This window comes from Prionailurus viverrinus, chromosome B3 (assembly GCF_022837055.1).
Source record: "Prionailurus viverrinus isolate Anna chromosome B3, UM_Priviv_1.0, whole genome shotgun sequence".
Taxonomy (NCBI): domain Eukaryota; kingdom Metazoa; phylum Chordata; class Mammalia; order Carnivora; family Felidae; genus Prionailurus; species Prionailurus viverrinus.
In genome coordinates this window covers 58,049,617-58,075,460 of record NC_062566.1, presented here as the reverse complement: position 1 = coordinate 58,075,460, position 25,844 = coordinate 58,049,617, and the positions used below count along the sequence as shown (strand labels likewise).

At 55.1% G+C, this 25,844-nt stretch overlaps 1 protein-coding gene across 8 annotated transcripts; it reads left to right on the top strand.

Annotated features, from left to right (window-relative positions):
- The first annotated feature begins 284 nt into the window (after positions 1–284).
- Positions 285–25,071, top strand: BAHD1 (bromo adjacent homology domain containing 1). 8 transcript variants are annotated; one of them, XM_047862895.1, is made up of 9 exons: positions 1,535–1,656; positions 5,917–6,008; positions 15,004–15,087; positions 16,219–17,658; positions 19,474–19,856; positions 20,826–20,985; positions 21,404–21,480; positions 22,266–22,366; positions 22,840–25,071. In XM_047862895.1, the coding sequence occupies exons 4-9, from the start codon at positions 16,233–16,235 to the stop codon at positions 23,027–23,029; spliced, it is 2,337 nt and encodes a 778-aa protein (XP_047718851.1). In that variant the 5' UTR covers positions 1,535–1,656; positions 5,917–6,008; positions 15,004–15,087; positions 16,219–16,232; the 3' UTR covers positions 23,030–25,071. The 8 variants fall into 8 exon arrangements, with proteins under 8 accessions (XP_047718847.1, XP_047718848.1, XP_047718854.1 ...); XM_047862898.1 differs by lacking the exon at positions 5,917–6,008 and having other exon boundaries at positions 1,300–1,656; XM_047862896.1 differs by lacking the exon at positions 15,004–15,087.
- The last annotated feature ends 773 nt before the right edge of the window (positions 25,072–25,844 follow it).

The window sequence follows — 25,844 nt, the reverse complement described above, 5'->3', positions numbered from 1 at the left end:
TTGACACTACCCTTTTTGCTGCTGTTCCTTTTACCTCCCAAAGCTCCCCTCCCCCGCCTGAATTGGGAATGAGGCTTTGTTCTGGGGTGGACTCAGCATTTCTCAAGAACCTACTATGTGCACAGCCAGTGCTTATTGAAGCGAAGCCCTATGCCGACTCAGGCGACACAAGCTGTCCAAGACACGGCCCCTTCCCGCACCTCCCAGGGACCTCCCACACCTCCGTGTGACCTCAGCCTGCTGTGCCCACCCACCCCGCTGACCCCGCGAGCGTGCTCGGGCTTGGAAAGGCACGTCTGTGGGTGTGAGACGGAGCCACAGCATTCGGTGACTAGGGGGAAGGCAGGTAAGTGTCCACGCTTGGTCCCATCCTGGCTTGGGGACGCCAGGGAGGGAGTCCAGTCAGGGCTGTCAGGCTGCCCGCCCCCTCCCTCCTCCCCCGGAGAGCTCAGATGTTGCCCGCGGTGGTGGAAGAGGGTGTGTGGGTGTCAAGGACTCACAGACCAGGCTCTGCTGTCAGCTGGGAATGGATGAGGGTTCCACACTCGGCTTCTGAGAAAGGTGAATTAGGAGCTGGAGTGGGGGGCGGTAGGTGAAGGGGAGAAAGAGGAAAAAGAGATGCGGGTGAGGGGTTACCGAGCTAGGACCGACCTTGCTTGAAAGGAAAGGAGACGTGGCAGGCAGGGAAGTCGGAAAGATGAGGCAAGGGCGGGAGGGGCTTCTCAGCAGTCGGGGCCCTTTCGCTGGAGTCTGGGGCCCTTTCTGCAGGAAAGGGGGGTTGTCCTCGCTTGATTTTTCGGCTGGTCTTCCCGAGGCTTTGCCCGGGGGGCAGCAGCCGCTGGCGAGGGTGGGGTGCTTCTCAGTCCGCAGTTTTCTACAGTGTGCTAGGGAGGAGAAGGAGGAAAGGGGATGTAGAGGGGTGACTGCCAGGGCGGGGGCGAGATAAGATTTCTCGGGGGATGGGGTAGCAGCTGGGGGACTGGGGCTCCTGGGTCGGGTCACCATGGGATACCGGTTCAGGCTCTGCAGCCGAAGAAAAAATCCAAGAAGCCGGCAAAGAAAACCACCCCCCGCCACCACCCTTGGCACCGTACCCCTCCCCCCAGGCCCCACCACTCCCCGCACCGCCTCCCCCGGCCGCCTCGTGCTGCCCCCTGCGTTGGGACGACCGACCCACGGTTCTGATTGGTCGGAGACCGGGAGGGGGAGCCGAGGGCCGGATTGGCTGGCGGGGCCAGCGCAGGGCGGGGCGGCTGATTGGCGGAGCTGGCCGAGGGGCGCGCCGCTGATTGGCTGGGGACGAGGAAGCAGGAAGGAGGGCGGCGGAGGCTCCGCTCTCGGGGAGTTTGTGGGGGAACCGCGAGCGGCGTAGCGGATCCCGGAGCCCGGCCCCCGCCGCTCGCCCGTCCGGCTGCCTGCCCCGCCCGTCCGGCCCCCGCCGTCCGCCCGCCCCGGCCAGGCGCTCCCGCCCCCCCGACGGCCCCGCCCGGCCGCGGCCCCCGCTCCGCCCGCCCGGCCCCGGCCCCCAGGAGGAGGCGCTGACGCAGCAGCGTGGAGCCCGGGAATTGAGCGCCCCCGGGGGGTTCCAGCCGCCGGATTCCAGCCCGGCTGGGGCCTGCGGGCGCCCAGAGCCGCGCCGTCCGCGCCGCTGTCCGGGTGAGCTAGGGGCCGGGGTCGAGGAGGGAGGGAAAAGGGACGAGCGGGCGAGAGGGAGCGAGCTAGGGAGGCAACGAGTGAAGGAGAGAGGACCGGCCGCCCGTCAGCGCGCCCCACCGAGCGCGCCGCGCCGCCGCCCCCGCCAGCCCGGGAAGGGACGGACGGACGGACGACGCGAAGCAGGTGCGGCCGCCCGCTTGCTCGCGCCGCCTCCCTCCCCCGGGTCCGGCGCCACGGTCCCGCCATCGGGGAGCGCAGCGCGCCTCGAGGTGACAGCCCCCGGGGGCCGCCCGCCACTCAGGCTGGGGGCGGGGTGGGTGGCGGCCGCAGGGTGGCAGCTCGGCCGGGCGGCGGCGGCGCGGGCGTCCCGGGCCGCGGAGGGCGGGAGGACGCCGGTCGTTTCCTCGCCGCGGTGGAGCGGGCTCGCCTCCGAGTGCGCGGGCGGCAAGGCCCCCGGCACCCCCTCCCGCCGCGCCCCCTCCCCCATCGCGGTCCCCGAGGCAAGGGGCCGCGGCCGGGGGCGGCGCCGCGGGATCGCCCGCTCAGGGTGGGGGGCGCCCTCCCGCGCTGGGAGGTGACCGGTTGTTGCTGGATGGGGGGCTGGGGATGGGGGCCACACCGGGGCGGGGGGTAGTGTAGACCCGACCCTATCGTGCCGGGAGGAAGGGAGGCGCCGAAGACGGAAGGGAACCGGTTCGAGGAGCGAGTGTGGGCCGCGGGAGGCCCGGCGGAGACCGTGCGGAGCAGCGGCCGAGTCCGAGGTGGGGCGGGGGGATCGAAGTTGTCAGACCGCCTCCAAGTGACAGCGGGACCCCGTGCTCGCGGCCGGGCCTGGTCTGGCCCTGCCCGCCTCGCCGCCTCTTCTCTGGGGCCGGGGGCCAGGTCAGGTCGGGCCCGAGGGGCCCGCTCCGCGGTGAAGCGCCGGACAAAGGCGGCGCCTGAGCGGGCGCAGGTGGTGGCGTCGGGGAGGGGAACAGGTCCGAGCCACCCACCCCCAGAGGCGGGCGACCGGGCCGGACTCTGCCCCAGGGATTGCGGGGGCCGGGGTGCCCGCCGGGAGAAGCTGCGGCAGTGGCTCACCACTCCAGCCGCCGATCGCCTCCTGGTTCTGGGAAGAGTGGGGTCGACCCGGCCGGAGCAGAGGGGCAGAGGTGGGGTGCACAAGGTGGGCCTTGGCTGGTGGCGACCGGGTTGGTAGACTCCAAGGCGACAGTCTGGTGAGCCACTCTAGACCCTGCCAGGAACGAGGGGTTTCAGCAAGCAGTGTCTGCTCCATGGACAGAGGTTTAGTCCCACCTGGGATATCTTCTAGTCCTCTATTGTCGACAGTCTTAGGGCAGAAGACCAATTGGATTGGAGACTAGGAGATGCCCCCCCCCCCCCCCAGTGTTCTCCAGCAACCCATCCACAATTGTTTTCAGCACTTTTCTTTAGCTAGGAAGGTACCCACAAAGGGAAATGAGTAGCTGGAGTTTATAAATCCAGGCAGGAATTTAATGATTAAATGAAAAGGTTTCCAGTCTTTTTCCTTTATGCCACCTGAGAGACTTTCCCAGCACCATCTCCACTCCCATGTCTTTTGAAAAATGGAGAAAAGGACCCTAGAGGGAGCACATGTCCTGGAGGGACACCACTGTCCTTGGCTAGCTAGAGGACACTTGGGAACCAGTGGCTTAAGCTACTGAGTGCATCTGTCCCCACCAGTGATCTGCTCTAAGCTCGATGCTGTTTTCCATTTCTAAAAACCCACTCAGAACTCCTGGGCTCCCCATGGGACCCTGTACCTCTTTGAAGAGTTGTGATCACAAAGACAGGGAGGCTGAGACTGTTTTGAATGTCTACTTTTGCTGAGTTTCTGGGTTCAAGTCCCACCTCAGGTGGCTGTTGATTAGGAGCTGCTCCTAGCTGTGGTTGGCTATAATCCTGGGAAGGCTGCATGTCAGCCTTGCTTAGTATGGGCATGGAGTTAATTCATGGTCGCCCTCTGGCCCCTTCCTCAGAAGGGTCTAAACCCCAGCCTGAGTGGAGTTGAGGCTTGTGGGAAAGGGAGGTATTACCTCATGCAAGAGACTAAAGTTTATTCTGAGAGGATGTAATTGTACGTCTAAGATTCAGAGAATGGTGAAGAATTTCAAGGCCTTCTTGCCTCCCCTAGGGCCACACGGTATGTGATTTCTTTTGGTAGCAGTCAGAAGGGGGTGAGCTGGTCTGGCCACTGGGACGTAAAGGGAAATTACCAAAACAGTGTTTCCCTCTTTGACAGGCTCTTCTTGCCTGGCAGCAGACTCAAGTCAGACAGTTCAGGTGTTTAGGAGGGTTTGCTCTGGAGAGTTTACTCCAGTTAAGACTTTCTTTGTTTTTTGTATCTCCCTTTTCTTCCTGTTGTTCTGCTGTCCCCATGTCAGGCCTATGTTGTCATGGCCCCCTTTTCCCTCCTGTTTCCTCTGGCCCTTCTGATCCAGTCTGTACACAGCTGCTAGAGCCTTCTTCCTAAAGCACTCCTTCCCCCATGTCACTCCCCTGTTCACACACTTTGAGTGGCTCTCCTTTTCCTGCAGTCTGACCCTAGACATGTCCTCTACGGCTCTCCCCTGGCCATGCTGGACACAGCTATCTCCCTGCATCTTTCCGTCTGCTGCTCTCTCCAGTAGTCCCTAGCAAGGAGCCTTTTGCCTTCCTCTCTTCCCACCTGAACCCTACTCATCTTTGTTTTGCTGTCAGGCCACTCCAGGCCAACATTGCTTGCCTCTGGGATTGTGACCCTGAATTTTATAACATGGTGTCTTCTTGAGTGGTTTTGTAAGTTGGAAGTTTATTAAGACAGGGGACAGTATGAGTGTTAAATCTGTGTGTGTGTGTGTGTGTGTGTGTGTGTGTGTGTGAGAGAGAGAGAGAGAGAGAGAGAGAGAGAGAATATTTCAGGATTTCTAGTATAGTGCAGTGTGTGTTGTTTTTGTTGAATAAATAAATAAATGCAATTGGCTGCTTAGTTGATTGGGAACAGGGGAAACCTTCCCTTCTTCCTAAGAAATGCTCAGTATGGAGTCCTTGGTGGTTTCCAATATTTTCTGTCAAAAGCACACACATAGGGCACACTGGGGTTGGGGTTGCTTTAGCGTGGGGAACAAACGAAACTTAGCTGTTGTTTCTGATATTCCAGCTGGTGGAGAGTCTGTCCTGTGGATTGCTCACATGACACCATATAGACATGAATTGGAAAAGGGCTGGAATCCTGTTTTCCTCCTACCCCACCAGGCCATTCTCTCCACCCGGCTTTGCTGCTCTTATGCAATTTTCCTTGTTGTCCATGCTAAATGAATCCATATGTTTTATCTCTTCTCAATCCTGGGTGTAAATGAGGGAGAAAACACGGTTTTGAGAACAGAAAAGAAAAAGATTCCTGGTCTGGCCCGTGGACGGGACTTTGGGGACTGGCATCGGAAGAGGTGATTATCACTGACATGGAGGCGTGATCAGCCCCACACTGGACCCATCAGAAGGGAAAGCTAGGATCCCAGCTCTCTTGGAACTTCCGATTTTGTTTACCATCAAACCTTGGACCATGGGGGAAATGTGAAAGAGGGCTGGTGACTGGTTTGAGTCTAGACAGTGAAAAAATAAATTGTGCATCCATCCCCTTTCCCCCAAACCTCCCTTTTGTGCCCCAGTTTGATGATTAATGGACCAGCATTTCCCTTCCAAGCGGGAAGGCCACCCCTCACAGTTGCCATGGCAATGCAGACCGCTCCCCGTCAATTAAAAAAAATTCCTACTACTTCTCTCTTCCTTGCTTCTACTATAGCGGAAGACAAGCTACCTCAGAATGCATTTCCTGGGCTCTCTCCTCAGCTGCTCAGGCTGTTTTGCTGTGCATCCTAGAGCACAGTCCTTCTTCTCTTTCTGGGGTTTGTCTGAGTTTCATTACCTTGAGCCAGTTGTGCCCCTCTTGGATCCAGCAGCCCCTGGAACATGTCTTCTGTGAAGAAGCAGAGAAAATTACTGTTTTTTATTCATCCGTAATGCAAGTTAAAAGCCAGAATGAGCCTTCATCTTTCTTTTGTTTCGGGGTTAAAAAAAAAAAATTCTTCCACACCACGTCTGGTATGTAGAGGTATAAGTCGGGGACCCTTTTGACATCCCTAAAGGCAGTTTCAGTAAACCTGGAAGGAATTCAACTTCCCAAAATACATACTTCACATTGAAGTTGTATGGGGATTTTCAATTTATTGATTTTCATCTCTCCCCACCTCTCTGTCCTAGCATTCAGGAGGACTTGTGTGTTTTCATTTTATCTGTCCTTATTCCTCTTGGCCTTATTCCGGCAACATCTGGCCTCAGCGCCCTGTCGCAAGGTGAGTCATTAAAGAAAAAAAAAATCTTAAGGGAAAAAAGTCTCTGGAGTTGAGAAGTAGCCTGTGTTGAACTAAGGCTGCCAGCCGAAGCTGCCGGGTTTATGGAGCATTATACGAACAGCCCCAACATTAAAGGGCCTCCTTTTTATGAATGGGTTGTGAAGAATGTAAATAAAGCAGCATCTCTCAATGGGGAAGCATTTTACATAAGCAGTACTACCCTGGCCCAAGTATTTATGGGAATTCGCTAGCACAGTCTGGCAAGACTCACTTCCTTTGTGAACTTGCCATTATGCCGGGGACTTTGGAGGGACAAGGAGAGTGCTTCGATACTAAGGGCAGCCCCAGCATGCACTCCTGCTCTGTAGGTCCAGGGCCTTGACTCTGTGGGTCAGCTCACGGCTAGAGGGTCTGTTAACTGTGACAAGACAGAAAATACAGAGAATAGTCAACAGCTCACGAAGATTAGAAACCTAGGCTCCTGATGCCTGGGGTCCTGAGATTCTGCAGCTCCTCAAAGTTTGGGCTCTTTCGACCTCCTCAGGACAGGGGACGGGGAGAACTTGGATGATGAAATCCTGCCTGGTTTTATAGGAGGCACCTAACTGGAATGAAATGGGCTGGTTTGAATTTCAGCTCCTTTACGTGTCCCTTGTCCACCTCCTGGTACTACCACTAATGAGCAGTAACCTGGCTAACAGGGAGGAGGAGGAGGAGGAGGAACAGCAGCAGTCGAGGCTGCAGGGGCCTGTCCAGATGGCCGGACAAGCCCCCTCAGCTCCACTGAGCTCCCTCTCCCCTTGGCTTTGCAGAGCTGAGTAGCAGCAGCAGGCCCTGGGGTTCCAGTGGGGGGATCGGTGCCCTAGGCGGGGTGGTGTAGAAGCTCACAACCAGAGGACTGTGGGTTTGGTGAGCAGGCCTCAGGGCAGAGTCCTGCTCGAGACTTTGTATTGTGTCCTGGGAAGGATTTTCAGCCAGATTCCATTTTTCCCAGCGGGAAACACCTGCAGAGGTTGGTTGGTTATTCACCTGACTCAGCATCCTACAAAAAACAAAAACAAAAATGTTGTCCTTGAGATCCCGCAGGCCTGATCCACCAGGAATAAAAGAATGGATTTGTCTCTGAGCCTTTCTGAGATTTGAAATGGGAATTTGTTTTCCAAGGCACCATGACCGAGTTACCTGAACGAAAAATAAGTGACTCTTAGTTAACAGGATCAATGCCAGGCAGGAACTTGGTGTCTATGTCTTTTTTCTCATTAGTTTCCTTTTCCAGTGGCTTGTGGTGGAACAGGGGGTGGGGGTTGGGGTGGGAGCTTTGTCCACCTCCCCTCCATCCTTGGTTAAGGAGGAGGGACCTGGTATGCTTTACGCCTTTTGTGACCCCAAGATCTCACCTGGAGTGGTGATGGCTGCTCCTACTTCCCTTCAATCTGGAACCCCCATGGAGCTCCTTCAGTTTCCTGCAGAGGAGAGGGGTGGCCCACACTTAGGCCCGTCTCCGGCTATAGCCTACCTGTCTAAAATGGGAGTGGAGAGGAGATTGTTAATCACATTCTCATTTGGCCAGGTGGTTGAATAGAGGTGAATTGTTAGGGTTTAGAAGATCTTGGAAGAAATCATGGGAAAGAAATTAGGGTCCATTTTGATGCCAGGATACCCTGACAGGTATGCCAGGAGGGAAGATGGAGTCACATTCCTACTATAGTCAAAGTCGGCAGGCCCTCATCAAGAAGTGAGGGGCATCCCCTGCCATGTGCCTGGAGGGGTTCACACAGATCGGACAATGTAGAAAAGAATTATAAAGTGGGTGAAACGACTGTAAGAGATGATCTCCAGAGAACATTGAAAGGACTTAGATTTACTCAGCCCACAGGGAGGTAGCCAAGGGGTAGCTGACACATCTTTGAATATTAAGATTGCTGTTTGGAGTGTGATGACCAAATTGCAGTCTTGATTGCAGTTCAGACTGGAGGAAGATTCCATCTGGTTCAAGCGATGTGGTGAGATCCGTGGGGGAAGTCTGTAGCCTTCATTTCTGGATTTATTGTAAAATCAAGACGACGTATCTTTGAAGCCCTCACCCCTTTCTGGGATATAAAATGGATTTCTTTCCAAAGTGCATATAAGAGTTGACTGGGGATTTTGAGCAGACTTTGCTGTAGAAACAATTTGTAAAATTATGTTTATGTTCTCTGGCCAGCCCACCAATGCCATTTAATTGGAGTACATCTTTAGTTCCTTTGTGGTGAAAAATTAGGAAAAATAAATAAGACGCTATTACTAATAATTTAAAACAACACAGAAAAACAAAATTGAATGTACAAGTTGATCTTGAATGTTGGTCTGTGAGCCCACAGTTGTCCTGTATTGCAGTGGGGCTGTGGGCTTTGGGGGACTGACCCTAAGATGCCCTGCCTCTAGCACTGACAGCACAGGAGTGTGGGCGAGTTCTTTTACCCTCTCTACCTGTTCTCTCCTTGTTAGGACGAGATGATAGCAACCACCTCATGAGGCGGTTGTGAGGATAAATGAGAGTGAATGGTACCTGCGGAGAGTGGAGGGTGGGTAGTGAGTGCTTGACAAACATCAGCCATCCTGTTAGACTAGAAGCCTCTGTGCTGAATTGAGAATTCCCTACACTGCACACTTCGGTGATTTGGGGACTGATAATGCTAACTCTGGTTCTTCGCTGCTGAGTTCACCTTAATATCTGTGGCATTCTTTGTCTTAATACAAGTGTGCCTCTATACTAGAGTGTGCCACCCTTGCTTGCTTAACGGTTTATGGTAAGAAGTGGAGTGAGCGGAATATATTCCTGAGGTATAGCTGGGCTATTTGGGAGAGAGAAGGAAAAGGTTAGTAGTGAAAGAGCATTGTGCTGTGTAAATACGAGAGATTTCCTAAAGTAGCCCTGTTGAACTGTTGATTACGCTGAAGAGGCACAGTCCTGGGGATGGGAGAGAATTAGGGGGTCAGAGTTTCCTGTCCTGGGCTCCAAGTGATGCCATCAGTCTAGGGTAGAAATGTTTTAAATGTGGTGGAGCAGGTAGGTGGCCAGATCTTTGTTCACTCAACAAGCTTTTATTAAGCCCTGTGGGTGAGATTTAGTGGTAAGGCAGGCAGAGCCCACCTGTCCCCATAGAGCTTGCATCCGAATGAGGGTGGCCCTAATCACTTAGTTAATTAGTCATGTCTGAGGTATTTGTGTGGGGTGCCTGTAACTCTGGTGGGGTTGGACTTGTGGTTCTGCTTGTGCTGGTGGAGTGTTGGGAAGGCCTGGTCTTGGGACTCGTTCCTCATGGCTGGCTCATTCAGAAGGTTAGCACTCTGCTGGGGAGGCTGAGGGCAGAGCTCCCAGCTTGGCCTGGCCAGCCAGCTTCTTCTGTTCAGGACAAGAGATAGCACCTCCAGTCTTGGCAAGCCGCTTTAGAAATCTAAGTTGTTGGTTCCTGGAGTGTCCTGGTGGTTGAACCGACACATATCCTTTGCCCTTCTGGGCAGGTGCCCAGAGCAGACTCGTGAGATATTGTCGTGTTTTTTGAAGAATTGTGTGTCAGAAGCATGACATTTCCTCTCAGTTCTGCTGAGGACCTGTTGCTGAGGTTTGGGGCGCCCTGTATCTTTCTGTTTTATTTCTCCCACACTTTTAACTGCCCAGAGTGAATGGGTCCTGCTGTAGGAATAGATCTGCTGCTGGCCCAGCCTGGGCACTGTGGAGTCTGGTTGGGAGAGTCTGAGGGAGCCTTAGCCTGGAACTCTCTTGTCCCCCAGGCTGGAGTAATCCTACATGGAGCTAATAAGGGTGAGTCTGGGAGTAGTTTCATCTGTCTCCTGCCTCAAGACTTCAGTTTTTGTCCGTCGCTCCTTCCTACATCCAAGCATTGATGAAGCACATTTCTCAGGCTGTTTTTCCCTCAGTACACCGCGCATGAAACAGGCCCTCAGTCAGTGTCTGTAAACGAAGACCTGGTGCATATTTCACTTAGTGAGTCTACCGTGGAGCCATAGCTCTCCACATCAAACTCTAAGCACCGTGTTACAATCCTTGTCACACTCACTTGTCCTCTTTCTTCCTACCAGCCCACGCTCCAGTTTCGTAGTCTTTTTTGCATTTTTCTTCAGCATTTAGCCTAATACTTGACACGCAGGGAAAAAGAACGAGCTTGTGTTGCGCACCTGACTTATACCAGGTATTCTGCTAGGCACTTGACACACGTGCTCATTCAACTTGATCCTCATAACTTTGCTGTGTAGACAAGGAAACCAAGGCTCAGAGTTCAGGCTGTGGACCAAGCCCACTTAGGATTAGCAGCAGTATGAAGTGGCTTCTAGCCCCTGCAGGTGTCACATTTGCTGTGTTGAGCCATGATGGGAGGTCAGCAGATGTTGGCTGAATGAGCAAAGGTGACAAGAGATGCCATGTGCCTGGGAATGAGTAGCAGGTGGCTCTGGCTTAGCGGGAATGGCCCCTGCAGCTACAGGTCTACTTTGTGCACAGAGAAGCTGTGCACTAGGAAGAAGCTAGAGAGAGCAGATCACCCGAAGTAGGTACGTGTGCCTTTAAGGAAACCCTCTAAAGACCAGTTTTGTATTGCATGTGATTGCCTTCTAATTTGTCGGGTTAGAATTTCTTAAAGCAGAGCACCATGGTGTGACTAAAATACAGTGCTCTCTGCCCACTGTCGTAGTGCAGTTGTCCATGTGTGTATGTTGATTTCTGGACCCTAGGGGTACACTGTCTCTCTCACTCTCAGCCCCCACTAAAAGAAGGGCCTTGTCCCACAATGAGGGCCCTGGCATTTTCTACTGAGGAGATTCCACCATCTGTACTGTTAACTATATTCATGAATGTAATTGTAATTCTCATATAAAATCAAAGAGTCCACTTTATAGTTTGAGTCAAAACTCCCCACTGAGATTTGTGTTCCTTTACAGTTACAAGAGGCTGGTGTCCAGCTTTGCGTCTGGAGCCAGAAGTAAGTGGGGGTTCTGGACATTTGGGTGCTGCTCTGGGCCTGTATGCCTGGGCCCTCTTGCTGGGATGGTCCAGGTAGACAGAAGTAGCCAAAGATGGGACCCGGATGCCAGGCTGGGTTGGCTGAGATACCAGACCCAATGCGTGATGGGTGTGAACCTTCACCGTACAGCTGCTCCCACCTTTCTGAGTTCCTGGGAGCCTCAACAGTGAAGTATGAGGAGCAGGTGGTCTGGCCACTAGACCACTAGACCTGAAGGCAGTCTATAAAACAAGCTATGGCCAGATGGGTCAGGCCAATTCCCTCTGGTGGGGTGGGTGCTTCCTGCCCAGGGTTGTAGGATATCAGCTTGACTGCAGAGTGAATTGGGTGCCCACAACAGGTGAAGCTAAACAGGCACTGGAGAGTTGGAGCCGGTGGTGGCCGAGGCCACTGGTTCCTCTTCCGGGGCAGCATCCCGGGGACTCGGGCACTTCTGCTGTCTGTGGGTGTCCATGCTGAAGCAGCAGTCAGATGGCGGAAGCTGGCAAACGCACGCCCCCCTGACCCCATCCCCTGGGCTTTTCACCATCCAGTTGAGTGTTTCCCAGAGGCACGGAGCTGTTGTTTAGGGTTTGTTGGGATACAGTTTCTGCCCCTGTCCTCTCCCTGTGTGGTAGATGGAACCCCACACACACAAGTCCCGCCATAGCCTCTCCATCTTTACCTCAGGTTGACACTTGGGTGTCTTTGGCAGAATAGAAGCAGAGCAGAGTTCAGGTGTAGGCTAGGTTTTCAGATCTCTCTCAGCCCCAACAGCTCTGGGCTCCTGATGTGGGGAACCTGCCCCCCAAGCCAAGAGCCACTGCCTTCCTCTGTGGGTCTGGAGGGTGGGGGAGAAGTTGGTCTGCCTGCTTCCTACCCTACTAGGCTTCTGCACAGAGACTAGTGTCATCCTCACCACCATTCTTAAAATTCCTTTTGATTTATCCATTTTAGATGAACAAATCAGGTTCAGAGAAGTTAAATAAGTTGCTAACCAGGGGCAGAGCTGACATTCGAATCCAGGTCCACCTCACTTGAAGGTTTGGTTCTTTCCAGTTTACCAGCCATGGGGGATTGGAGGGACCCCAGACTCGACTTAACCTGGCTTCATCATAAGAATTTCAGCAGCTTCACCTGTTTTTCCGTGAAGTAACACCAACTAAATTTCAATCAACAGGAGCGTGCCTTTGTGCTCTTGCTGCTTTTCTTCTCTGATAGAAGATTCAGGAAAGTCAGTGCTCATGAAAAACTGTTATTCCTTTGGGGGAGTGTGGAAATTATTCCGAGAGAGCGCAAAGGAAGGAAGTGCTTAATTCAGTGCCAACCGTGTAGCTTTAGGTGTAATCGGAGTTGGGAGGTGGCTTGGGTCAGGAACCTTCCTGACCCTCACCCAGGTGACCAGCTGGTCTGCCTTTGCCTAAGACCCCCCTGCATACTTTCCTCCTATTAAAAATAAAGCAAAAAGCCTGAAAAGTAGAATTTAAAATGCAGAGATTTTAGGAAGGGTAGTGGGGCAGAGTCCTGGGTCCTGAACCTCTAAGAATGGGGGTGGGTGTATACTCTAGAAGCTGGGTAAGTAAGGGTGGGGGGAGAGCTGCGGCCAAAGCTGAGAGCCCAAGGGCAGCCTCCGTTTGCAGGAGTGATCTGGACTTGACACACTGGTTTTCCCTTCAGCAGTGCCCACAGCCCACATTCCTCCAGGCCTCTGACCCTCCCTTGCACACGGCACTTTGGGTGTGCTCTGCCTGTGAGAGCGGAGGGTGGTGCATGATGCTGCTGCAGTTTGCGGGCAAGACTCAAGTCTTCCTTCCCTTTTTACTTTTGTAGAGTTGACTTCTAGTCCTGAGCAGACATGGGGTACAGGATATGGACACTTCAGCTCAGTTTTGTGACCCAAAGTGCCTGGGGCTGTGATGGCCTGTTTGCTGTCTTTAGAATACACTTGTGATTTTAGATTCAACCTGTGGTTTGCTGGATCTTTGGTATGGAGGACACCGGCCAGCCACTGTCCTTCATGGCAGCTGGCTGTTGGCCGATCAGGCTAGGGACGATCAGACTGGTCTTCTTCAGTGTGAGCTAGCTTGACACAGTCTAGGTGAGCAGTAATGTGTCCTGGGGAATCCCTCCTAAGAACCTTCTCTCAAGGGGGCCCAGACCATGTATGCCTGGGAGGACAAGGCTTCCCAAAGAGAAGGGTGGTGCTGAGAGAACCCAGGCACCCTTGTCTCTTTGCAGTGGTAGGAAGTTTCTGGTTGAGCTAGTGTGTAAGGACAGGACAGCAGGAGCATTGGCAGAGCTGGAATGGGAGCCACACCTCCTGCTTTCCTAGGATTTTCTTCCCCCTTTCAGCTGGGCCACCCCTGCAGGTTAGAGGGGCCTGGCAGGCTGGGAGCCCCCTCCACCCAGCCCCACCCCAGGGAAAAGCTGCAGCCGAAGTTCTCACAAGTCTGGCTTCAAAGCATGACTCATTCTCTCACTCTCCTCAGACTGGAGGGCAGCGAGGGAGGCAGCAGAGACCCCAGCCTCTCCTCAGAACAGTGAGTGACATTGCTGCCTTAGGCACCACACGAAAGCTAGGAGTTCTTTTGCTGGTGATGAGGGATTTGGTGGATTCAAGGGAAGCTAGCAGTAGGCTCTTATGCTTGATTTGGAAATGTGACTTGCATCCTGTGATTTAGAGGCTTCCTGGGATCAGGGGACAGTGGGTACGATACTACAGGGAATGCAACTCCAAGTTCTGGGGCCAGTCTCCCTACAGTGGAAGGCTCCCTCCCAACCTTCACCTGCTGGGACCTTTTGCGTGTTGAGAAGGGAGGCAAGTACCCCAGAGTCCACTCTTGCAGCTGGTCCACCAGCAAACTGGGGGCGGATGGGGGGGAATAAGGGACAGGCCAGTCACCTCTCAGCTAAGAGCTCTTTTGTTTGCCAGGCTTGAAAGCACCTCCCTGAGCACCCTCTCTTTTCCATCTGGCCCTGTACTTGCTTTGTACTTGGTGTCCATGTCCTTAAAGGCCACAAGCCCAGGTGACCTCAGCCTTGGCCCCCAGCCATTCCCAGGCCGGACTCCTCTGGTAACTTGGGGCCTGTTGAGGGGCTTCGGTTCTTGCTCAGCTATGCGGTCTGTTCACAAATCCTGTCTCCAGGCCCTTTGGGGGTGGGGAAGGGCTGGGCCTAGGCTTTCGTAGGAAATACAGATGTGCTTCTTGTTGCTGCGCCTCCTCCAGCACAGGGGTGCCCTGCATTTGAGAAAAGGGCCTGTGGATCTTAAGCGATTGGGATGCTTTTGAGAGTAAAAGGAGGCATTGCTAATAAGCCTGCTGAGCAAACAGGGATGGGTGGTCACCCTGATTAGAAGCAGGAAAAAATCTTAGGCAGCCTAGCAGATGCCTGGGATTTTTTAAGGAGCTCTCCTGTCTGTGCTTCAGGAAGGAATGGATTTGTCTCCTGTGACTCTGCCTTGTCCCGGCCTGGTCTCTGGGCAGTGGCAGGTCCCCGCACGTGGCCAGAGCAATGCCTGGCACAGTGCCTCCCTTTTCCAGTTTTCCGAGTCCTTTCTTGAGGGCGAGGGACACCCACGGTGCCCTCAGCCTCGTTTTCTGAGCACTCTTTCTCAACTAGTGCAGTATGTGTCAGGAGAAAAGGTACCCAGTGATCCCAGCCGCTGGCCCAAGGCCAAAGGAGCTAGCTGGGAAGGGCTCAGGAATTCCTGGGAGCTGTCAGGCTTGGGACTTTCAGGGTTAAATCCTGGCCCAGCAGGGACTGCTCCCAGCCTCTGGGGAGAGTGAGTATGAATAACAATAGCAGTGGGGAAATTAAGCTGGAAAGCCTGGGCTTGCTGGGTGGGGAGGGGGTTGCAGGGTGCCTGAGAGGGCAGAGCCTTGTCTGACACCTTATTTGGCAGCACCTTGCTTTGCTTTGGGGAGTAGGTAAGGAGTGAACAGCTCACTAGTCTCTGACCACTGACTCTGACACCCCCACCCCCCACCCGCCAGTTCTCCATTGCCTTGGCCATGCCAGCTTCCAGGATACAGCCCAGCTCTGGCCTCTCATTCAGGAGGGGGCCCAGGCTGCCCCAGGTATGTTGGGGGCAAGGGGAGTATTTGCCAAGTAAAGTTAGGGGATGATGCCTGGTCAAGTGGGCATCTTCTCTCTGGGGCTTTGGGCTTTCTGCCGCTACCCCCACTCCACTCCACCCCACCCCCAGTCCTCTTCTCTGCCCAGCTTCTTGCCTACCAGGAAGGAGACCTGAGAAATAGGGCAGGACTAGCAAGGCAGCCCATTTTATCCCCTGAGTTAGTTCTTTCCTTTGATACTTCATTTCCCTCTTAGTGGCTGGTGAGGGTTTAAAGCTATACCACAGGCCTAGTTTGTGTTCTGTGAGTTTCCTACCCAGGGATTCTGGCCCTTGCCTTATCGACATCCCTTCTCTGGGCACAGGCACTGTTTGGGCTGCCCTTCCCTAGAATCTGAACCATGGTGGGTCTGGCTTCTAGGGCTGGCCCAGACCTCCCCTGACCATGGACTCCTCAAGGCCAGGCCTTCCCCTTCAGGGGGCTTTTCCAGCAAAATGCAGGTTATGGCTTTCCTGCTGTATGTGCCCGGCAGGGTGTCCCCACAGGCTGGACTTTGCTACCTCCACAGGCTGGACTTTGCTACCTCCACAGTCCAGCAGGCAGCTTCCTCACCTTAGCTCCCCACTGTCCATGTCCTTATCCTCCTGTGGCCAATCGCAGAAGCCCCAGGATGGGGGAAGGGTTGGTGATGTTTTTAAAGGAACAGATGGGCTCCCACCATCCAAGCCCCCATCCTGGCTTGGCATCTTCACAGCCTCTTCTTGACCTGCAGTGAGTATCTAGTGGGAGAAGAATAGATAGACTGAGAACTTTGCCTCCAGCACTTTCTGTCTTCTCATCCCAGGGTCTGCATCCTTCCATAGGGGCTTAGTTCAAAGAAGGACCCTAGGTTAAGAGAAGAGTGGGGCAGCCAGTCCTTGCACAGCTGTTGGTAGCCTGATCCCACTGGACACCCCCCCCCCCCCACCCCGGAAGAGGGGTCTTGGGAAAAGCCAGGCTGTAGATGGGATGAGTGTAGGCCAGAATGACGGAAGGTTGGGGGCGGGGGGTGGCGCTGGATGGGCTGCAGCAGAGGAGAGGCAGACAGGGCAGGGCGAGGTGGGCTTCTCTCATTGCCTGCCTTCTGCCCTGCAGATCGAAAGTACTCCATGACACACACGCGGAGGAAGTCCCTTCCCATGCTGAGTTCGGGCCCCACTGGCCGCCGGGAGCCCCTGCAGATGGAAGGCAGCAATATGGAGCAGGGGGCGGAGAGTGTGGAAGCAGGCATGCCCGAGAGCCCAGGGCACCTCACAGGGCGCCGCAAGAACTACCCACTTCGTAAGCGCCCATTAGTTCCTGAGAAGCCTAAGGCCTGCAAAGTGCTGTTGACCCGCCTGGAGAATGTGGCTGGTCCACGGAGTGCAGATGAGGCTGATGAGCTGCCCCCTGACCTGCCCAAGCCCCCCAGCCCAGCCCCATCCGGTGAGGACACTGCCCTTGCCCAGCCCCGCAAGAGGCGCCTGGCCTCCCTCAATGCGGAGGCCCTCAATAACCTGCTGCTGGAGCGGGAGGATGCCAGCAGCCTGGCCGGCACTCGTCGCAGTCGAGGGGGAGACCCTCACCGCAGTCGGGACCGTGACCGGGCCAGTGGGGGCTGGTCCTCTTCCAAGAAGCGGCCCCGGCTAGAGGACCTCGGAGGGGGAAGTCGGGACCTGTCCCCAGAGCCAGCACCTGAGGAGGGTGCTCGTCGAGATGGTGACCCAGCTCCCAAGAGATTGGCCAGCCTGAATGCAGCTGCCTTCCTAAAGCTGAGCCAGGAGCGGGAGCTACCCTTGAGGCCGCCTCGTGCCCACCCAGAAGCAGATGGGCGCTCCACAGAGCCACCAGCACTGAGGGTTCCGAGGCCAAAGTGGGCTAAAGTCAATGGCAAGAACTATCCCAAGGCCCGGCAGGGGCTTGGCTCTGGGGAGGCCGTAGGTCCACCCGGCTGGCAAAAGCACCCCGAGGAGCCATGGCCATCTGCCACCCCTCGTGGGCCAGCCAGCCAGCCACCTTACCAGCCCCTGAGCAAGGCTCTGGAGAGCCCCTTGGGGCTGCGCCCCCACCTGCCCCTGCTGATGGGTGGGCAGGCAGCCTTGAAGCCGGAGCCTGGGCGCCCAGGCGAGGAGTCACCTGCCCCCAAGCAGGAACTGCACCAGCCTTCTTTCCCTGCACCCCAGCTGTCCCCCCTGCCGATGCCTGGCAACCCTGCCCACTACAGTGGCTTGTGTGGTAGGCCTGAGCTCCCTGCACTAGGCAGCTTCTACCTGTACTGCAGCCAAGATGGGCTGCAGTGTGGAGGCTACTCCCCCTGCCCCATGCTTCCTGAGGGCAAGTTGTCCCCAGTGGCTGCACCTAACGAGGGGCTCCTCTTGGCACCGAGCTCAGTGCCCGCGGGCACCCCTTTCCAACACCCTCCCTGGGGCTCTCGCTACTGCTTTAGCGAGGACACTGGAGTGAATGGCTACAGCATCTGTGAAATGTTGCCCCCGTCTCTTACCCATATTGGCACCACCTGTGGCGGCTGCCCCTACAAAATGCCTTTTGCAGCAGGTAAGCCTTCTTAGGTGTGGGATGTCCCAGGGAGTCAGATAGTGTCCTGAGAGGGTGGGCCAAGGATTGGGTGGGGTTCCTTGAGGTCTAGTTACAACATGGGTGGTAGGGGGCTTTGGAAAAGGAAGACTCCCCTAGTTTCATGCCCCAAGCCAAGGAGTATTCCCAGAAAAGGGGCCTGTGTCTAGCTCTTTGCTCTGGCTCCCCTGTGTATGGAGATCTCTTGGCCAGGTAGTTAGGTAGCACCATGGTGGTGGAGGGGCCAGGGAGAGCCATCCCTTCCTCCCCATTAGGATACCCATTCTCAGACTCTTGAATAGCAAATTAGGTATTGAAATTAGTGCTTTTGCCAAGTTGTTCCTATGTCCCTTTGCTTTCCTCGAGGAGCTAGAATTCTACCTTCCAGGAGCCCATTCCATCTGCATGCTGGCCTAATTCAGCATTCATGGGAAGGAGGGTGGGTAACCAGGCCCAATAGGTGGTGCCAGACGCAGCTGGATTGCTTTGCCCTGGCCATATAGGCCTTGAGAGAGACGTAGTGCCCAGACTTGGCATCGCCTTGCTGGGGGCTAACAAGGGGCACACTCTGAGAATAGACCAGCAGAGTTCCCTGGCACAGACAGAGTGCTGACAGGGTCCGTGGCTTTGGTGTCTGCCTTCCTAGCAAGGCCCATTCCTAGCAAGGCCCAGACACCAGGGAGGCTTGCGCTGTAGCCAATGAGACACCCCCACGGTGATCACTCTTACCCCAGACTGGCAGGCGTGTCCTCACATGCTTCTCCAGGCTCTGTCCCTGGCTCCTGGGTGGAAATGAGGTGACCAGAGCCATCCTGTCTAGCGAGTCTACCCTGCTGCTGATGAAATGAGAGGCTGGGCCTTACCAGGGCTCTCGTTGCTACTACCCCACACCCCATCTTGTAGGGGTCTATAAAACAACTTTATAGACCAGTTGACTCTGGCCCGACTGGTTGTTTCAGGTTTTGGTGTGAGTTGGAGCACTAAGAAATGAGATCAGGCTGCTTCTTGGGCTTTTCCTTCTTTTTTGTACCATTCTCCCAAATCTAGACCCCTAAACCATGGGACCCAAGACCCTACCCCCTTACCCTGGAACACCAGTAAGCACCACATGCCAGGTATTGTTCCAAGCACTTTACATACGGGAGGCCACATGGCATGTAATTGAGTACAGATTCTGGAGCCAGACTGCCTAGAGTGAAATGTTCTCCCCCACTTCCTTAGACACGTGACCGTGGGACAAGCCAGTAACTGCTTGTGTCTCGGTTTCCTTAATTTAGAATGGTGGCAGTGGTACTTACCTCCTAGGGTTGATGTAAGGATGTAAGGATGAGATGAGTTAATACGTTGATAAGAAAAACGCCTGGGACACTCTATATGATATTTGCCATTCCTGCTTCTATTGCAAGGCACTGAGAGGTAGCATGACTTGCCTGCGGTCATACAGTCGGTGAGTGGCAGGTCTGGGGTTGACATCCTGGGCTGACACCCACTCCCCTGCTCCTTAGCACTGTGGAAGCCCCGGAGGAGAATAAGTCAGAGCTAGAGACTCTGTTCCCATTACCTGCCCTTCTTGCAGGCTAGAAGGGGGAGATAGCTGTGGGCCGGTCTCCAAGGTCAAGAAGCACCCTTGGCCAGTCACTCTGACAGTCTCCCTCAGAGGCCCCTGACTCCACTTGCACCTCAGGGACCCTTGGGTACACACTCCGAATTAAGACAGTAGGCTCTGAAAGCAGGGGGGCCAGAGGGATTGTTACTGCTTGTCCTTACCTGTCCTAACCCCTCTCTTCTTTTCCCCAGAAGGCTGCAGGTCCCTAGGCCAGCTGGAATTTCCTCTCCCGGAAGCCGGCCACCCTGCCTCACCTGCCCACCCCCTCCTGGGATGCCCTGTGCCCAGTGTGCCACCTGCAGCAGAGCCCGTCCCCCATCTTCAGACACCCACCTCGGAGCCCCAGACGGTAGCCCGTGCGTGCCCTCAGAGCGCCAAGCCTCCTAGCGGCTCCAAGTCAGGTCTGCGCACGGGCTCCAGCTGTAGGCACACTGCGAGAAGCAAGGCTGCCTGCAGGCCCAGCCACCCCAAGCAACCGCGCGTCCAGCGCCCACGCCCACGCCGCCGCCGCCGCCGCCGCACTAACGGCTGGGTTCCTGTTGGGGCTGCCTGTGAGAAGGCGGTCTATGTCTTGGTGAGTGCCAGCTGTTAGCCGATGGGGAGGAGGGAAGGGGCCAGTGGGGACAGGACCCGCTCTGAGGTGGGTTCCAGGAATCCTGGACTCGAGCCTGGTTCCCAGGCTTATACCCTGGGAACCAGTCATGCTGGTCCGGCCTCCTTCCCTAGCCCCTCCGATCCTGTACCATGTGCCTTGAGGAGCTCCGGGGACATACAGTCAGAGCTGTTGGCCTCTATTTCTGTCGCCGACTCTCAGGGAACCCATCTGAAGTGGCTTCACAGCTCATCCTTGATCATACTGTCCCTTCTATCCTGGATTATAAAGTGGAGGACTTTCATGGAGGCTTCTTGGATGAGTATGCATAGGAATCGTTGGGATAGGCAGAGAAAATGAGTGTGATGCCAGGAACGTTGGAGATGCAGATGATGAAAATGTTTGACTAAACTTTACTGAGTACTTTCTGGGTGGCAGAAAGTAAATACTGCATTTTTCCTCACTACTACCCTGGGAGGTACATATCCCGTGTTCCTGTGATTATCCCCATCTCACAGATGAGGAAACTGAGGCATGGCAGCAGACTAATTTGCCCAGGGCTACCCCACTTAAGGGCTTACGGGTCAAACCCATACTGCCCCGATAGGAAGTTTGAGGACTTTGCCAGTGGTGTGGGCTTGGAGCAAGAGAGCCAGCTCTTGGGGTGTGGTTCATAGCGCAGCGTCAGAAGCTTTGGGCCACTTTCCCAGCCCTATTCCTATTTTTCTTTCTTTCTCCAGCCGTAGGGGTCTCCCATCTGCATCCTGCTCCTGAGAGCCAGGCTTAGGGAGAAGAGGCCACTGTGCAAGCTGCTTTTACAGCTTCCCATCCTCAGTGGTTTGACTGCCCTGAGGAAAGCACAAAGTGAATGTCTTTCGCTCCCTCTCTTCCCCCTCCTCACTCTGAATGTGGCCCCCACGAGCCTGTTTGTGTTATTGATTTCTTGCTTAGGATGAACCAGAACCAGCCATCCGAAAGAGCTACCAGGCAGTGGAGCGGCACGGAGAGACCATCCGGGTCCGGGACACTGTCCTCCTCAAGTCAGGCCCACGAAAGACATCCACACCTTATGTGGCCAAGATCTCTGCCCTCTGGGAGAACCCTGAATCAGGTACCCCCTGCCTGGAGTCTGACCTGCTACTAGTCTCCTCATGTTCTTGGCACAGAGTCTGCCTTCCACTCAGCCGGCATCTGTCTGCTGCTGAGGGTTGCAGATGGCCTTGTGGTTTGGGTTGGATCAGCTCTTTAACCTTTCCCGCCACCGAGGGCTAGGCACCTGTCCCCCCCCCCCCCCCCCCCTTCACCTGTCAGTGCCTTTTCCCCCTTCTTCCTCCATGCCTGACAGCATTCCAGGCCACTGAGCTGCCAGGCTTGGCCTGAGGCAGGGGATATGGGTGGCTGGAGCCTGCAGTATTGGCCCAGGCGTTAAAGTTGGATGAGACTGCAGGGCAGGTGGCCAGCCTTCCTGCCTGTCTAAGTGACTCTGGGGTTGCCAGCTCAAGCCATGACTGCTTCTCTTGTCCCCCTAGGAGAGCTGATGATGAGCCTCTTGTGGTATTACAGACCAGAGCACTTACAAGGAGGCCGCAGTCCCAGCATGCACGAGGTGAGCCGCCTGGCAGGTGTGTTGGGGAGGGCAGGGGTGGCAGAGGGAGAAACTGCAGCACCAAGAACATGGTTGGGGAGGCAGCCATGGGCAGTCGAGTGATCGTCACCTTGGACGCCATGGAAGGGCCTGGGTTTTAGCCTCTTTTCCCAACACTGATCCAATTCATGTTTTAAAGGGAACAGTAACTTTTGTCTTAAAAGGGGAACAGGAAGGGAAGCCCCCAAGGGCATGCCAGAATGGGAGCAAGTAGATGTGTCCTCCTGGCAGCAGGAAAGGGGAGGTGGAACTGCACACCTTGCCCCCTTTGATACCGTCCGTCTGTGGCATGAGAGGGAGGAGACGAGAGACTCCAGACACTCTTGGGCACTTTACCCAGCTGTGTGCCAGGAGAGATAGTGCCATCGGTGTGGTCACTCCGCCCGCAGTCTGAGCTCCCTTTCTCTTTGTTTTCCTTGCTGGGACTTTTCATCTCATAGGGAGATGGGCACCAGTTCCCCTCTCCTCCCTTGAGCTGGGGGTCAGGAGGCTGATGACATGGGCTGGAGGGCGGTGCTGGAACAGGCCCCTGGCTATTCCTGAGTAGGAGGGACCTAGGGAGGGAAGAGTGCCTTGGGGTGGGCACTAGGTGCGGAGCAGTTAGGCCAGAATTCCAGAGATGCTTCCTGGGCACTAGCTGGAGTTATCTCAGGTCACAAGTCCCAGGAGAAGAGTTAATGTCCACCTTGCTACTGGAGGTAGGTGCTTCCAATCCTGGTACCAACAACCTCCTCTCTCTCCTTGAGCCTTTGCAGAATGAAGTCTTTGCATCGAGACATCAGGACCAGAACAGTGTGGCCTGCATCGAGGAGAAGTGCTACGTGCTGACCTTTGCTGAGTACTGCAGGTGGGTGGTACCCTGCACCTCTGTCTAGCCTCTCCCCTCAGACCCCCCAGGGCTGTTTCGGGGGCTGAAATTCCCAAGGGGATCTCATTCACTGGGCCTGACCTCCCAGAATGTTCTTCTTCACAGCCTTCCACCATCTGATGTTTGTAGAAAAAAGAAAAATTGTTCTTCCTCTAAGACAGAGTGGTTGGGGCAGAGTTGAGGATGGTTACAGTACTGCTCTCAGAGAACCATCGAGGAGAATTGGCAGGTGTTGGGAGGGAGGCCCCAGCAGATGTGCTTCCCCAGTGACAGAGAAGATGGACTGGCGGTTGGCAGAGAGGGCATAGCCCCCAGGACAGGGATGGAGGCAGCACCAGCCCTTGTGGGGGTGGGAGGGGATGCCCCAGCTCTCTGGGCAGAGTGGGGAAGGAATTGATCTTCCTGCAAAGGTGGCTGTGGTAAAGACAGCAAATGGTGGTATGTCACTGCAGATTCTGTGCCATGGCCAAGCGTCGAGGCGAGGGCCTCCCCAGCCGAAAGACAGCACTGGTGCCCCCCTCTGCGGACTACTCCACCCCGCCACACCGCACAGTGCCCGAGGACACGGACCCTGAGCTGGTGTTTCTTTGCCGCCATGTCTATGACTTCCGCCATGGCCGCATCCTCAAGAACCCTCAGTAGCCTCCTCAGGCTCACACTGAGGCTGCCCACGGGCAAGTGGGGCTCGGGGCAGGGGGTACTGCTTGAAGCACAGCACTTGGTTAAGGGGCCACAGGGACCTGAAGTTGCTGGCCTGTGGTTCTCTGGGGGGGGAGGGCAGGGATCCCTATGGGTACTGGGCCCTTGGGAGGGAAGGGGAGGCCAGGGTATAGGGAAAGCATCACAGCCCTCAGCTTGGCCCAGGGTACCTCTCTATGGTTGCCTGGGTGGAGACTTGAAGAAGCAGTCTTCCCTGAGACTGGGCCAAGCCTGAGGGGCATGGGGCCCTGGGGGAGGGGAGAGTCTTTCAGGAACAAGGCCCACTAGGCTCTTTAGCCTCCCCTGGGCCCTTCAAGAGGGAGTGGGAGCCAGCTTTACCTCACCCACTGTGACCCGCTGCTTCCCCATCAGCCTGGGACCAGGCTCTCCCAGATTTTAGCACAGCTCCGAGTTCCTTCCTTTGAGGCATAGAGAGCCAGAGTCTGGCTTCCAGAGCATGGACTTGCTTTTTCTAGACTCGGGGCCTTTCCCTGACTTCCTTCTTTGCCCCTGCAGTAGCCCCTGGTGCTGGGACAAGTTACCCAGTGCACATAGTCATGGGTGTGGCCCACTTGTGGGAGTCAGCTTCCTGTCTGCCTCCTGGTGAGGGCCACCCAGCAGGTCTGGCTTCCCAGAAGCTAACTGGTCAACATGAGGTTTATCATGTCTGGGAGGGCAGAAGGGAGCTGGGAGGGGGTGGGGGGCAGGGGGCAAGGAAAATTGCTACCTGATTTATTGAAGACTTTTCCTCTTGCCTTACACTTGGAGGTTCTAGGAAACCTCTTGCAGAACTTCATACATGACTCTTCAAGCCACACCCACCTGAAATCAAACCAAAGGAGTGCTGTGGCTCCCCTTGCCCTGCCACCCCTTACCCTAGTCTTTTGTAGATTGCACTAATTTACATCCCTGCGAGAATCAACACTGTATCAGTCCACAGACCTGCTGAGCTGCAGCCACTCACTCTAGGAGCTAAGGACCTGCATTTTCAGTTTGTTCCTGTTGCCCAGGGGCCCCGTTCTCACCTCATGCTGCTCCCCAGAGTAGATTAGAGGCTGAGCCCCCTCTTGTCCTAGTCAGGACTAGGCCCTGGCCCTGGGGCTGTCTGTGAGGGGGCTGAAGCAGCCTGGTTCTTTCCTGTTTGTACCAAAGAGGAGCATGGTGGGGAGGGGAGGGGAGCACAGTGTGGCTTGGGCCCTGCTTATGAGCACTTACACAGGGCACACCCCTGGGGGTAGGAGCCAAGGAGGGCAGCACTCCCTCTTCTCCCCTAGGAAGGGGCAGGCACAGACCCGGCATGTAAGGAGGTGACACTGGGTGAGGACAGTCAAGCTGGGTCTAGAGAGGGAGGTGGAAGCAAATCCTGTGGGCGCTCCCAGCCTTGTGCTATAGGCTGCTCCCAGTTGGTCCCTGGGCTTAGGGGGGCCCTGGAGGCTTCAGAGGTGAATTTCCATACAGAAAGCCCAATCCCAAACCTGAAGGGAAGGGGCTAGGGTGCCCTTGTACTGAATAAGCTGTCAGGAGGAAGGCGTGGGGCAGTAAGAGAGGTTGGCAGAGGGGCCATGGGGCCTTTGGAGAACCAGCCTTGGAGCCTGCTCATCCCCAGGGTGCTTGGCCCTTGCTGCTGAGGAGCCCAGCCTCACCTAGCAGGAAAGGAGATCAAGGCCCCTCCTCCCAGGAGGCAGGGTCTGCTGCCCAGAACTTAAATGCTTTTGAAATCTCTTAGATGTCGAAATATTTTTTCGAACCTGAAAATGCAGCTGGTAGAATTTCAATGGAAGCATAATTCATGTAAAATATATTTTAGTTGATATTTTGTAAAATGCACTTTTTGTGTGTGTCGACCCTGGTTTCTCAGATCTGTATTTCAGTGTTTACAAGGGAGGGAGGACCTTTCCTCACCTCCCTTTTGACAGAGATTAGAAGTACTTCTTTAAGAAAAAAATAAATTTGAAAAATTGTATTGATTTAGAAAAGGATTGTTTCCTGTGTGTCCTGTCATCTTTGTGTGGGGGTGGGAGGGTGTGCATACAGACGGGCTCACTACTTTCTATGTTGGGGGTCCCTCTTAACCCTTGCAGTGTAGGGGCTAACTAAGGCCCATAAACAAAAAGGGCAGGGAAGTAGAAGGAAAGGAGACAGGCAGTGAGAACTTGGGGTTGACTTCTGGACATCATGGTGGCCAGAGCTACCAACTGGACAAGGTGAAGTCCTTGGATTGCCAGCCTTCACCTAGCCAGTGACCTGGGAACTGGTACATGATGAAGATTCCACCTCATCACCTTGGGTCATATGCTTAAGGAACTGGCCAACAGCAACAGCTCTAGGGCCTCAGTATCTAGCAGCTGGCACTCCTTGCTGAGGGAATGAAGGTCACATCACAGTTCATGGGTTTGTGACTGCCTGGACCTTGGTTCACCCCAGCCCAAAAGCCTTAGTGTTGTCCTTGCTTAGTGTGGGGCAAGCTCTGTGACCATGGGAGTTCCTACGAGGCATGAGAACAGAGGCATGGGGGTTCCATAGGACAGAGCATAGCTGCCCTACTCTCTTCATTTTGATGAGGACATCTGGGCAGGTGCATTTTGATAGAGGGTATTAGTGGCACAGACACTGCCATCAGTGTGCTCTCTCACAAGAGTCTCAGGAGGTGAACAACGTCCCATCATTTAACAGATAGGAAACTGGTGTGGAGACAAGTACCTTGCCCAAGGACTCCCCCAGAGTAAGTGGCTGTTCCTGTACTCAGACTGCTTTGCTG

What these genes read in the sequence shown, in the direction of transcription:
- BAHD1 (XM_047862891.1), top strand. Translation starts at nt 16,233, where the DNA reads ATGACACACACGCGGAGGAAGTCCCTTCCCATGCTGAGTTCGGGCCCC. An exon ending in CAAAATGCCTTTTGCAGCAG is followed by an intron (nt 17,659 to 19,473) that starts GTAAGCCTTCTT and finishes TCTTTTCCCCAG; the next exon opens with AAGGCTGCAGGTCCCTAGGC. An exon ending in CTGGGAGAACCCTGAATCAG is followed by an intron (nt 20,986 to 21,403) that starts GTACCCCCTGCC and finishes TTGTCCCCCTAG; the next exon opens with GAGAGCTGATGATGAGCCTC.